Below are 13,238 nucleotides of genomic sequence, written 5' to 3'. Positions count from 1 at the left end.
TTGGACATGATTACAAGTGAGAAAAGCCGAGGGGGGCCTGGCTTCACGGCGGAGATGGAAGATACTGCGAGTGTGTGTTTTTTCGTGCCTGCATAGTTTTACATGCGAGTGTGTGAGAGAAATGGATCCCTCCAAACACAAACACACACATGCACATGCTCTGCAGCCACACGGAACAGACAGTCCCAGCGAAGTGAAATTCCAAGTAGATTTAATATGCAGAGTTGCACAAATGGCATGACTCGGAAAGCCTCCAAACCTCTCTGTCTGAGGTGAAAACCCTCCTGTAAGTACTTCAACAATGGCATTTTGCTGGTTTAACATACCAGTTATGATTGAATAATACTTTCTCGTGAGTCTTTGATCTGGAAAAAGCAAGGCAAACCTAAATTTTGTACAGATTAAGGGTTGTTCAAAGCTGTAGAGTGATGGCGGTTTCTTCTTTTTTTTTTCCACTCCCCTCTTCCCCTCCACCTTTTAAGTCGCCTGAGTGGAGAATCATTACACTTCAAAAGTACTGGCCCTTGCTGTAAAAGCCAATCATTAAATAAAAACTCAGGGAAGAAATACACCTAATTACCGGGCAGACAAATGCACATAATTCTCCTGCGGAGCTCAGAAATGCTTTAAAAATGCACGGCGTCAACCGTTTGGGGGATTAAAACGCACAACAGCTCAAGCACTTTTCACTTTTTCACCGTCTTGAAGAGGAGAGAAAACTAATTCAAGACAGGAGGCGTTTGGAAACGTGTCTCTGCAACACAGACGGTGGAACTCACTGCAGTGTGGCATGGCCAACTCATTCCCTCATGCATTTATGAATGCACTACTAGCAAGTCATTACGGGTGAATGCTGTCACAGAAGGTCCAAATGTTGGGGAGGGAAAAGTTTACTCGTGTGACTCCCCGCCACTGTCACCCAGCTGCAAGAAACATGTTTCTTTTTACTCTTTTTTTTGGAAACAAAGAAATTATTCACAAGTCGCTTCTGCTCGTCTGTGACATTGTTCAGTTTGTTCAGTTTGCTGACGTCACAAAACCACTGCTCCTGAACTCCTCTTAAGAAACACCATCCAAATCTCACTTTGCTGATTTTATCCACGCAGTATTAACCACAGAACCCCTAAAAGTTCCCTTAACCCATTACTTGTATCCCACATGCTCATTTTCTTTAGATATTAGGCAATTTAATTACAGTTAAGAGCATTAAGGAGCAATTTTAAGTATAATTTGCAGTTCATGAACTGTTTTTGAAAATTACTCTTAATATAATTAACTTCTGTCATTAGGCCTAATCCCTGCAGGCTACAGAGGGAATGCTTCCTTTAAGAAATTACATACATGTAATGCTACAATCATTCCTTTTTCAACAGGAAGGTTGGACTGCAAAGGTTCGCATTCTCAATGGAGTAATTATCTTTTTTCCAGGGAGAGAGTGCAAAACAGTGCTAAGTCCATTAATGGCTGGGAGGCTCTCCAGAATGGATAATCATGACCAAAAAAAGGAATTGTTCAGATAGAAGGATACAAAAGACATATTTGGAACTCAGAATTTAGGGGAAAATGACAAAAAATGGAGGGCAAAGGGCATAAAATCATGGATTTTTTATGACCACATTAACCTCGGCATTGAATTGCACTGTCTGTCCTTTCGTTGGTGAAGTATACCGCTTAATTACAGCAGATATTTCCTTGTCGAAAATAGTGGGGGCCAACGTCTAATTAAATCAAGAGGATAGTGGCGTATTAGTGATAGGAACGCCCAGGCAGCCATCCACCATCGGGCACGATGCCTTCATAAAAAATGCATGCAGCACCCCTGAGAAGAAAGCTCTCATTTACAAGAAGAAAGAGGAAGAGGTTGAGAATTCATTCAGGGCTGAGGGTCTCTGCAGGGTGAGCCTCGCACCTTGACGGGTAAGTGATGGTTTGCTCAACGTCTCCTCTGATGAGGTTAAGGACGTGTCACTTTGTCTTTGGCTGGGCTTTAATCAGGCTCCAGCCGGCCCTCTGGCACGAGCCGAGGCTTTGCTGCTGCGTAACTGACCGGTGATTTAGAATGATATGATTACACCTACACCGGCATGCTGCATGGCAGTGTGAATTAGCCACCCCCCCTTCACTCTAGAAAATGTGTAATGAGCGATGTTCCCTGCGCCCAGCTGGGGCCCTGCGGACTCAGCCATGAGCCGGCATCCTAATCAGCCGTCAGCCAAAAACGCTGCTGCTGCGGCCGAATTAGAATCTGTGTTTGTGCATATCAAAAGATTTCCACAAACGCATTGGCAAAACATATAATCACTCGTCCCTTAGAGGGGGGAAAAGGGGAGGTCTATGTATGAGCAACGGACAGACTGACTGGGATCATTTCCTTTGAGTGTTCAAGGAAATCATTGTGGTCACGTGACACGTCTGCAACTAGTCCAAACCTTGTGTTTAATTGAAGGATTCAAGCTCCTCTGAGGGTTGAGCATGAGGATAGTTAGAGTCTACACACTGAGCGCACAGAAATGACGATAAGCTCATGAAAGTTTTTCTCAGAAAACTTCAGGGCCTCCGAAAACACCCACCAAACAAAGCGCAGCAACGGGATGTGTACTTTAAGGCTTTCTCTCCTTTATTTTTTTCTTTTTAGGGTTTTGCTTGAAGCCATGATTTGAAAGTGGAGGAGGATAGAAAAGTGAGCAGTAAGAGGGGGAGAACATAAAGAAACGGGTTATGAGTCAGACGTCAAGACCTAGATTTTGGACTTTGTACACGGGACAACAGATCGACCAAGTGAGCCACCGGGAAAGTATCAAAAAGTCTTATTTAACACAGATGTTATGTCAGGTTATACGCTTAAAATTACAAGCAGATGGATAAAAGGCAGAGCAGGTAAAACAAGTAAATACATAAAAAAGCATCATTCAAAACTTTCCATACGAAAATTCACAACAAATTAAAGGTAGATCCATTATACTTTTATAAGACCCTCCTAGATCACATTTCATTTTTGAGTTTTCCATTTCAAAATTCCAAATGCTGCTCCTCCTCTCTTTAAGCTAACTACCATTAACTGTGAAGTATTTTTGTTCTTTTTTTTTTAATTTAAAACTTACAATCTTTTTAGTCTCATTGCAGACAACGCACATTTGTCACCTTGTTAGGTATTTTGGTGTGCGTACAGCTGCTTCATCAAAAATGCAACAAAATCTCCCCCTCAAACTGCGGCTTAGGTGGCACTTGAAGTCGACCGAACAACAGAAAGATGTTGGACTTGAACTTTTTGGTTACTTAAAGCCATGACTATAGAACAGTAGAACAGAAGTGAATATCACAATGTCGGAACATTTCGTATGACATTTAGCTGACGCCGGATTTTGGTCCCCATATCACATAATTAAGCACTGGTAATCAGCATCAAGCATGTAGCATTGCCATGAAACGTTTAGAAGACATTGGATTTTGGCAATTTCAGTAAAAACCATCATCCTATCCCACCTGTCACTGGCCGATAGAGAGGGTATCTCGGGTCCTCTGACTTCCTCATGATCACTGTTTTGCATGTTAATATGTGAGCCTTGCAGTATGAGGCTTTCAGCATTTTCAGTCAGCATCTGCTATTAGCAGCACATCAGTTATGGGTGAAAAAGGACTCCAGACAAGATGCAGCTATGGAGCAGTTTCCTGCAAGTCAAATAATGACAGTGCAGTGTGAAATGGAGTGTTAGCATCGTCCATCCTAAACAGCTATTCATTCATATTGGTCATCTCCAACGTAAGATAAGACCCTTGTGAATATTTCTGAAATGACAAAAAAGAGCCACCACATATATCCTGGGGTGTAATTGTTGTGGTGGTTTAGACACTGAAAACTACTTGGTTAGGGTTGGGGGAAAGATGGTGGTTTGGATAAATTACACTCGCAAAGTCATGATAAATCATTCCATTTTCTCAATTTCACAAGTAATTGTTCCTGCTTAAGAAAATTGCAGTATAAATCTGGTCAACAACGCATGGTCTACCCTGAAACTGAACATTTCAGGCCGCAAACCAAACACACAAACTCTGCCTGGACAATGAACACATTTGCCTGTCGCTGATTTTGTTTACTTCATACTCACAGAAGTTCAGTTTCCAGTGGATTCAACAGCAAGGTGGACGCTGACAATCAGGACTGGAAAACCTTAAAGAAAACTTTATTGAGATGATCATCAACGACAAAGTGGCAGGGGCTCATCGACAGGAACTTCATGGGCGTCTTCTTCTGTGTAAATTCAAACTTTAAAAATTATCTTTTCTCCTAATTTAAAACCCATCTCATCCCTCTGACAAGCCACTTTGTATGTGTGCTACTTTTATCCCATCTCGCCTTTTCAAATGAACTGATAAACTTCTATTTGGGAAGACATTTACAGCAGCAGATTCCCGGATCTCCACAGGAGCTGGTCGAGTGTTGCCAATATTTCCAAACGTGGGGTTTCATTGGGAGTAATTGCATAAAACGATAGATGCAAATTAATAAAATTCGCCGCGGGGGTGCTTACAGAGCTGTCCAACACCACCAAGGTGGAGGGAACCCCCTCTGATGTTGCTTTGTTGTCTTTGTGACGCTCTGCAGCTGCTGTATTCACTGGAAGAGGCAGAGATGGCACTGTGTCCCCCTTGGACTAACGCTGTCACCACTATCTCATATGCAGAAAATATACCCTCAATATCTGCAATACAAAAATATATCTAACAGCTGATGCTGTGCTGACAGGGAACAGGACTTACCGAGCATTCTGGGAAGTGTAGGAAATCGCTAACTGGAAAAGTAAACATGAGACATCACCACAAACTAACTTTATGAATAACTTATCTAAATTTCATTCTGATAATAAGGTTTTGCCCTTTTTAAAAATGTATTTATGACTCCTGATTTCTATCTTTCCAACCTTCAGTCAAGTACTTTTTCATTTGTACTCTGTACATATCATAAAAAAAAGACAGTCCTGCCTCTTTAAAGCAGAGGGAAGGCTGTTGGAAAAAAAAAAGATATTCTTGTGTCCCTGGAATATTTATGCATAATAATGGTGGAAAATGGCAAAAGTGCCAGGCAAGTGAAAAAAAAAGAGGACATAGAGTCCAAAAGTAATGCAGTAAAATACCCACATTAGGCCAGGACGAGTTCCTTTTATCATCTTCTTGCCCTCCTCTGTAGCACCGCTGGCACTGGGCTGCACCACCTGCTCTGAGGCTCTTTTCGCTCCAGCCAGAATGAACAGCTGGCTGCTCTTCTGACATTCTGATTGGCTAATCCCTGCTGGTCACTTGTGCTTTTCCTCCCTGCATGTCATTGAACTTTCTCTCACCAAGTGCCAGGTCTGAGGAGTGTTCTCCCTCACTCGCCTTTGCCCGGGCCCGTCCTTCATGTGCCCCTGCGAATGGTCCGGGTGGCATATGGGGATATGTAAATAATTTAATGAGGTCAAAAGTGTGAGAGTCTCCTTTACTTTCCCCTCGTCCAAACCATTTCTGTGACATCACTCGGTACAGAAGAAATGTGGTTGCTGGCAAGGTCAAGACCCCATTTATACCTGGTGTTAACATGAGATCTTTAACTCCAGGTTGATAATTTATCCGGATAAAACAGATTTAAATGCAAGGTGTAAAAGGGGTTGGAAGGTTGCAGATGCCTCTTTTTCAGATTAGTTTGATGATACCATTAAGTACCATTAAGAACAAAAAGGGTCAAATACAAATAGTGAGCGAGCAATCAGGCAATTAGAACAGACAAGCAAAAAGGCAAAAACAGGTGTACCCATCTGTAGGTCATGATTGCAATCTGTAGGAGGGAGAAAAAAAAGCTATCTCAGGCCTACTTAATTAGCTAGTTAACTCCAACTCCAACTCCAACTAATCCTTCTAATTTAAAAATGCCTAACAGTTGCTACATATAGCTGCTGTAACTCTAATTTAAAGCCCGGTAAAAGAGCCAATGAAACAGCGTTGCTTCTTCTTTTATTTGAACACAAAATATTTGCTCACAAGCTACAATCGTGGCAACAATCGTGTATGCTAACCACTAGCATAAATCCAATTGGCTGGTGAATTGACACCATTTTGAAAAATTATAAACCTAATAATAATGATAAATTATTGGCAGTTTTTTTTTTCTTTTTTGCCAAGCTGGAGGCAGGGTAGGGGCAAGATAGCCTAGCTTAGCTTAACATTACAACAAGAGCAACCGTCTGAGCTACAGCCGCCCAAAAGCGTTTTACGAGCCACTGTAAATAAGTTTAGAGACTAAAAATAAACCAAGACAGACTCACTGCCTGGGTCATTGCTTTTACCAAAGCTTTTGATAAATGCTACTTATTGTCTTCCTCAAAAGATTGAGTTCCATCACTGGTCAAAAAGTAAACTTTATAGACATAAATGACCAATAGAAATAGCATCATATACTAATGGTTGGTAGTAATTGTCTCCGTGGCAGTCAGAAAATAACTTCTGTTGAATAAAACCATCAAGTACGATTGAAATCCAAAGAAAAGCTTGAATAATGACAAGTAGAACTCCAGGATCAGATGTTATGGAGATGTTGTAATGGAAACAAATGGGGTACAAGGAAAGAAATCCTGTGTTGTTTTGGAGATTTGGGCCCCTTACACTGTAAGATGACTTTAAACTATATATGAACAGGCAGTACCAGCCATGTTGTGTTTTTCATTAATTAGATTGGTTGTAAATATCAGATTTCTTCCTCACTGAGCAGCTTCTTCCTCCCTCCATCCGATGCAAAACTCTTGTTTTATTTCAGGCACTAATCTGTTCTCCAGGGTGGCTCTGACTGACTTAGACACGAAAAAAAAAAAGGAAAAAAAAAAAAGGAACGCTCTTTGAATCCTCGGTTGCAACCAAACCTCAAACCTATTTTCATTCACTGGCCTCCACCGTGTTCTGTCAAGCTCTATCACTATTATTTTGTGCATTAAAGCGTGATCTTTTTTTCCTCTTACGCCTTTATTTTGCTGCTGATGTTCCATGCGCTGCCTCCCTTTTTCCATACCGTAACCCTTCTCTTTTTTTCTTTTTTTTTTTGAGGCACTGCTATGCCCTGATTTGTATATTCTTTTCTAACTGCTGCATGACCAGTAGACGCGACAACCAAACGCTGCCGTGCTTTTCACATGTGATTTTGTTTTGTCTTCAGAAAAATAAGAGATGCAGGTAAAAGACTGAAGTTGGAGAAGACAAGAAAAAAAAGAGACGGATGAGTGTTTTCAGAAGGAGTCGATTTTACTACTAAGTGTATCTGTGGAGGCAGCAGAGTAGCCTGAGGCAAAATGTACACTTAGCTTTGGTCTATACAAGGCCCAGCAGTGAATCATCAGAGCTCAGCTGTCCAAAATACACCACCAATCTGGCCTGGGCATATGGCTGCATGACACTCGTATGAATTACTACTACACGCTCATGTTGTTGTTTTTCCTGCCTTTTAAATGTTCTACGAGCCGGGCAACACTCCCAACACCGTTTTACATCAGAGCAGATCAAAATCACTGACGCCTGAGAGGAGAGGCCAAACAGGTCTGCACGTTGGAGCAGATAACAGACTGAATAACACCAAAGAGAAGTCTTCTCGGGTTTAAAGATGCATTTCTAATGTGTTTTACGGCACTGTTTTACACTAATCTGGCATCAGCTCTAGCATATTATCTAATATTTGCTTTAAATTGTAGGCACGTGGAGGAGTTTGAAAGCGGTTTTAGGTTTTACAAGGAGCAATTTCAGTCAAAACATAAGGCAGAAGGGAAATTAACTGCACACACTAAAATCAATTGACGGCACCAGCATGCGGCCTGATTGCAATTAGAAGCTGTCATCGTCAGGGCCTGTGGCTAATAGTGGAGGACAGTATTGATCAGTAAATATACGACTGGAGTGGATCAACGTCACTATCAGCCAATATTGGAGAGTGACAACTGGAATTCAGAGAGACAGCAGGAAAATACAGGAAGAAGATGCCTTCAGATGTCGTAGTTTTCATCAGAGAGCATCAAAAAGTCTCTTTCTTCCACACCTTTTTCTCTCGAATTTCCCCTCCGCAGTATGGGATCTAATAAATGTTAATTTCCTCTCCTTTTTTCTTTCCTCTGTTTCCTAATTCAGCCATCCCCTTGCTGTCTCCACCACTTTGAGGTTGCAGGACTGTTTCATCACATCTATCGCCACCTTTGACCTCCCTATTAGTTGCTTGTGAAGTTAGAGAGTCAAAGTCTAATAGATGTAAAATGCAAAAGTAGAGGAAGGTTGAAATTTCTCTCCTAATGATAGTGATATACTCCAGAGGATTCCCTCCTCGCCCGTCTTGACATGAGCACTCATTTTTTGCATGCGTAATAGTGCAGGCAGTTCACAGCACATTATCAAATTCACCAGCTAATCATTTAAGACCCCCCTCTTTTATCTAAGAGATGGTGCGAGAATGATCCAATGGCGTGCCGATCGATAGGAAAATCGGAATATGCAAAGCGCGTTCTGATGTTTGGCATCTCTCAACCTTTGCTGCTTTCATCTCGGCCGTTTGATGTTGCTTTTAATCTGCATAGCGCGGCGTGAGTGGCCGATGGAGTCGGGCGTCTCCTTCGCTGGAGAGGACTGCTCGGCTGGAGTCCACCTGTCAAGGCTGAGGTTTTCAGAAAGAGACTTGGGAAAACAAGACACACGTTCCAGCAGGAAAAATGAAGATCTGCCCCACAGACTATTAAAGTCAACTTCTAGGGGGGGAAACTAAACCAAAAAGAGTGTAAAAAAAACTGTGAATAAACATCTGTAGCTGGTGTCTAAAGTCAGAGGTGAGGCCTTGCAATGTCTTGTTTCGTCTGATCAACAGCCTGAATCCCTAACAAAATCAGTTTAGATTGAGGAAATCCTCATATATCCTCAAAATATGGACCTCTGGATTGTATTTTCTTAAATAAAAAACAGGTTTCAGGTTTGAAACCCTTTAATATCTCTTTTCCTTTTGTCTTCTGATATTAATCAATATTCAAAGAGCAAATCTGACATTATTCTTACTGACTGTGAAGACCAAAAAGCAAATAATTATCCTATATACTCACTGGGGTTCCATCAGAAAGGCTTTTCTTTAGCAAAATGACAAAAACAGGAGGAAAAAGTGCCTTAACAAGGAGCTATATTCCCCGGCAGATTACCACGCACAATATTTGCAGCTCCAGTCGGTGCTTATTGTTGCAGGTTGGTGCATGTGTGTTTGAAGGATCTTTAATGGGATTTTCCTGACAATAAGAAACATATTGACTATTAGATACATGTTGATATTCATGGTTTGAAAGGGGTAGAGCAAAACAAAATGTGGGAGAAATGTTTAGTTTCGGCTAAATGAGAGATAATAAGGAGCAGAGCCGGGGTCAAGTCACTTTGATCCATTAGAAAATGTGCACTGAAACTGTAGCTTGTTAACATAATAATGAGAAGCAGACACTGATGCGGCTTCTGAATGAACCGTGAGGGGAAGTTTCGGCAGTTTTTCCTCATTTTGGAGAATTTGAATGTGATTTGAGCCTGTCGCCGCTCAGCAAAAGCTTGTGAATAAACACGAGGCGCTGAGGGTTTGGTACTCTGTAATTTGGCTACTTTTATTCGAGCAGGGTCATTTTCAAGAGAAATTACAAATTAAGAATTCAATAATACTTTTACAAAGACATTTCAGGAAAGATTTCTTTTTCAGTCAGGATATCATACATAGTATTTAACAGTCCCTCTTCATTTTTTTTTAGCTTAAAAAAAGAAACAAAGATGAAGAAAGTGGAATTTTTTCAGTCGAAAATACAGTGTTTTCACAATTGTATAAAAGTTCCCAAATTTGGAATTTTCCAGTAACTGGAAAATAAAGGAAATAAAATAAAATAAGATTAAACTTCGCATTTCACAATGTTTCAAAACACAATAAATGCTCTCTTTACGTAAAATTTGCCCCTATGATCGACACCATGTTCCTTTTTACTAAAATATATCTATATATTGAAGAACTATAGTACTGTACACAACAGTATGAAATAAATAAAATTAGGAAATATAAAATGGGCCACATAAATAATGTTTTTTTTTTTCGTTTTTTTTTTCCAACCTACAAATAAATGAATGCAATTTGCTGTTTTCGAAAAAAAAAAATGGTTTGGTGTAATACTGACAAAGAGAAAAGAACTGAGAAAACATTGCACAACATAATGTAAACTAAGGAACTGCTGCCTATAAGTCTTAATACTGACACGGGTGCTTCAAAGAACAACGGTGAACCATTTCATAATACTGAAGCTGGTGAAAAGGAAAAAAAAAAAAAAGTAACCTTCCTTTTACACAATACGAGGGTGGCACTTGCAGAAAACACACAGGTTAAAAGGTTTGCATATAAGGCTTATTTTTTCTTATCAAAAACACCTTACAAAGGCTTCGTCCTTCACCCCCCCCCCAACCCTAACCCCACCCCCCCACCCCAACCCACCCGCTACACCATCTGTCCATAAACTGTATTTTCCCTTAAAACGAAGGTCTCTTTAAAACTTCATCCTTTTAAAGAAAAAAACAAAAAACAAAAAAAGAAAAGGACAAAAAAAAAAAACACCTTCACACAGTTTAAAATTCCTTCATTTGAAATTGATTCGGGAGGCCTAAAACAGTGTGGCTTGGAGATGTTTGCAACATGGCAGAACTAAAGACGACACTGTCGGTAGGTGAGTGATAACAAAGGTAATATCGAAGGACTGTAGTGCAGAGACTACTGCTCTTTTTCCAACACTGTATAAATATATACATAGGCGATACTTTTTAGTATTTTTGTTCATGATTATAGAAGCGGAGTGCAATTTGTACAAGTCACTAGTTGTGCTATAAATACTATGGAACACAGGGGGTTTATTTGAGGAGGTTAGCACCACACATATTTTTAGGCCTTAATACTGTACATTTTTTGAAATGTATTCATTTATTTGTTGTTCGGTTTGCATAATGCAGCTTATTTCACAAACCCATGCCTCCCTTCCTTCGGCGCCTCCTCCAGATTGATTTAGAAGTCTGTGTCTTGTTCGGCAGACATGGCCTCCCCCACCCCCAACATCGAGGAGTCTGTCCAAAAGGAAGCTTCCCGGAAGCTTCAGGCACGTGCAGCTTAAAACACGGCGTTTTAAACCGAGCAGGTAAGAATACTGAACCGAAAGAGAGAAACTTAAAGATTTAAGATGGGAAGCTTCTGAAATGTCATCGCTGATTACATGCCGTCCTCCATCGCGTCCTCGTGATCCGATTTGGTTTCCGTTTTGCCGTCCAGCGAGCTATCGTCCATTGAGTGCTCTCCGTTCTCCTCCTCGTCCCTCAACGTGTCTGGGTCCGTGTCCATGCTCTTGCTCTCTTCCTCCTCCATATCAAACTCGTCCCTCCGTCCGATCTTTGCATACGTTCCGTCCACTTCCTTGTGTCCCTCTCTGATCCCTCCGTTCACGGCATCGTGCCTCAGGATGGCCTCGCGCTCCGCCAGCTCCGGGTAACCCTGAGGAGTCATGCCCTGCAAGTACGCCCTGCTCATGAGCAGCTCGGTGGGCTCCAGGTGGCCCTTCTCGCGGGCCTCCCTCTCGGCCGCCTCCCGCTCCTCAGCCTCCCGCTTGCAGTAGGAGTAGCGGTGGTTCATGTGCTGCGAGTAGGAGCCAGAGTGGGAGAACCTCTTCCCGCACTTGTCGCACTGGTACGGCTTCTCCCCCGAGTGCAGTCTGGAGTGCTCGATGAGATGGTGTTTGTGTTTGAAGGCTTTCTTGCAGATCTGGCACTGGTGCGGCCTCTTGCCTGCGGAGACACAAAACAGAGAGCGGGGTCGTGAGTCGCCTGCCTCGCATGTCCTGCAGCAACAGCAAATCAAACAAGTCAGAGGAAAGCAAAGATTTTTAGGAAAAACTCTGATGAACTGGACGGCACAGAGTGAAAATGACATCACAGAGCTTTAAATCCAACGCTGACTTACAGCTATTTGTTTATTGAAATTGCGAGCACGATGAGAAAGTGCGCTCGCATTCATAGGCCTACATTATGGAAATTCCCTCCTGTGGTTAAAGCATGGAGAAACTCGACCACAACTACTTATTTTAGGCCTGCGTGCCACATTGATGAATGCAACATAAATAAACTTCTGCAAAGCAAACAAACAGAGAAGACGCAACAAAGGAGTAAACAAATCTGAGACGAGATGGAGAGAGGCTCCGAGGGGTTACCCTGATTATCTCCGAACACAATTCAAGTTCATGGTGATGGCTGGCCCTCCTTAAGGTTTTGGGCTGAGGCTCCTCTGTCTGCTAAATGTGACTTTGGATGCCAAAGCAGAAATGAGAAACCCAAGCTAGCCACAAGGGCAGGGTGAGATAGTTTTATGACACAGAGCCATAAACTGTCTGGCTAAATAAATGTTCTTGTAATGTGGCTGCTGTTAAGATTTTTCCAAAACACTGCTCACTAACTAAGACCTAAAGCTACCTGCGTTCTTTTAATCTAGAAACTTCTCATTTACTGCTGCTGCTCACCACGTGTGGAAATATGGCCGCTTGCCTCCCACAAATCACATGACTCCCCGCCGACACTCGAGTGCACGAGCCAGCCGGCTTTCAAACTACACTTATGTCCAACATCTGGCTGGTTCAACTGCCCTCCGCTCTACCTCCGAGTCACAAATTACGGCAAAAAACAACAACAAACATGAAAACGTCGGAGGGAGCAGGATGCAGGGGGAAGCTGGAGATAACGCAACCCCTTTTTTAAAAGAGTTCCGCGCCCTGTTCTGACGGTGCACCCACCCTCACTTTTATGTCCGAGCAGATAACACAAAGGCTGCATAAAGCACTGAGCGTTCTGCCATTGATGGAGAATAAAATAAATGATGCAACCAAGTGAAAGAGGATCTCTGTATAATAACAGTAATGAAAGACTTGTTATCAGGGCTCTGAAGCTTCTGACCACCACTCTGCTGATGGGATCTTTCTCCAATAATGGGGCCGATAAAGGCACGAGAGGCTTTTTTTTTGGCTTCATACATCGAGGTGAATTGATATGTGTCTTTTAAGATCGCAAAATGGTCATTGCGGGAGGATATGAGAGGAAAATAACGCATAGAATCATTTGCAAAGTTAGCTCCCTTTGGCTGCGACCTGTATCGATTACTTTTAAATCAGAGAACACACAAAACTACAAAAACATCCTATGTAAACAGAGGC

General features: G+C 41.9%; 1 protein-coding gene across 2 annotated transcripts in view; it reads right to left on the bottom strand.

Moving 5' to 3' along the window:
• Positions 1-9,600: 9,600 nt before the first annotated feature.
• LOC140303931 (zinc finger E-box-binding homeobox 2-like) overlaps positions 9,601-13,238 on the bottom strand; it is an 81,361-nt gene continuing 77,723 nt past the window's right edge. For both annotated transcript variants that reach the window (XM_072382956.1, XM_072383030.1), the window contains exon 10: positions 9,601-11,823. In XM_072382956.1, the coding sequence (XP_072239057.1) occupies positions 11,255-11,823 (569 nt within the window). In that variant the 3' untranslated portion in view covers positions 9,601-11,254. The remainder of the gene's footprint in view (positions 11,824-13,238) is intronic.

The sequence above is a fragment of the Leuresthes tenuis genome, unplaced genomic scaffold, assembly GCF_036924035.1.
Source record: "Leuresthes tenuis unplaced genomic scaffold, fLeuTen1.0.hap1 SCAF_1, whole genome shotgun sequence".
Classification (NCBI taxonomy): domain Eukaryota; kingdom Metazoa; phylum Chordata; class Actinopteri; order Atheriniformes; family Atherinopsidae; genus Leuresthes; species Leuresthes tenuis.
The sequence above is the reverse complement of the archived record's forward strand: the minus strand, read 5'-3'. Positions and strand labels throughout refer to the sequence as shown.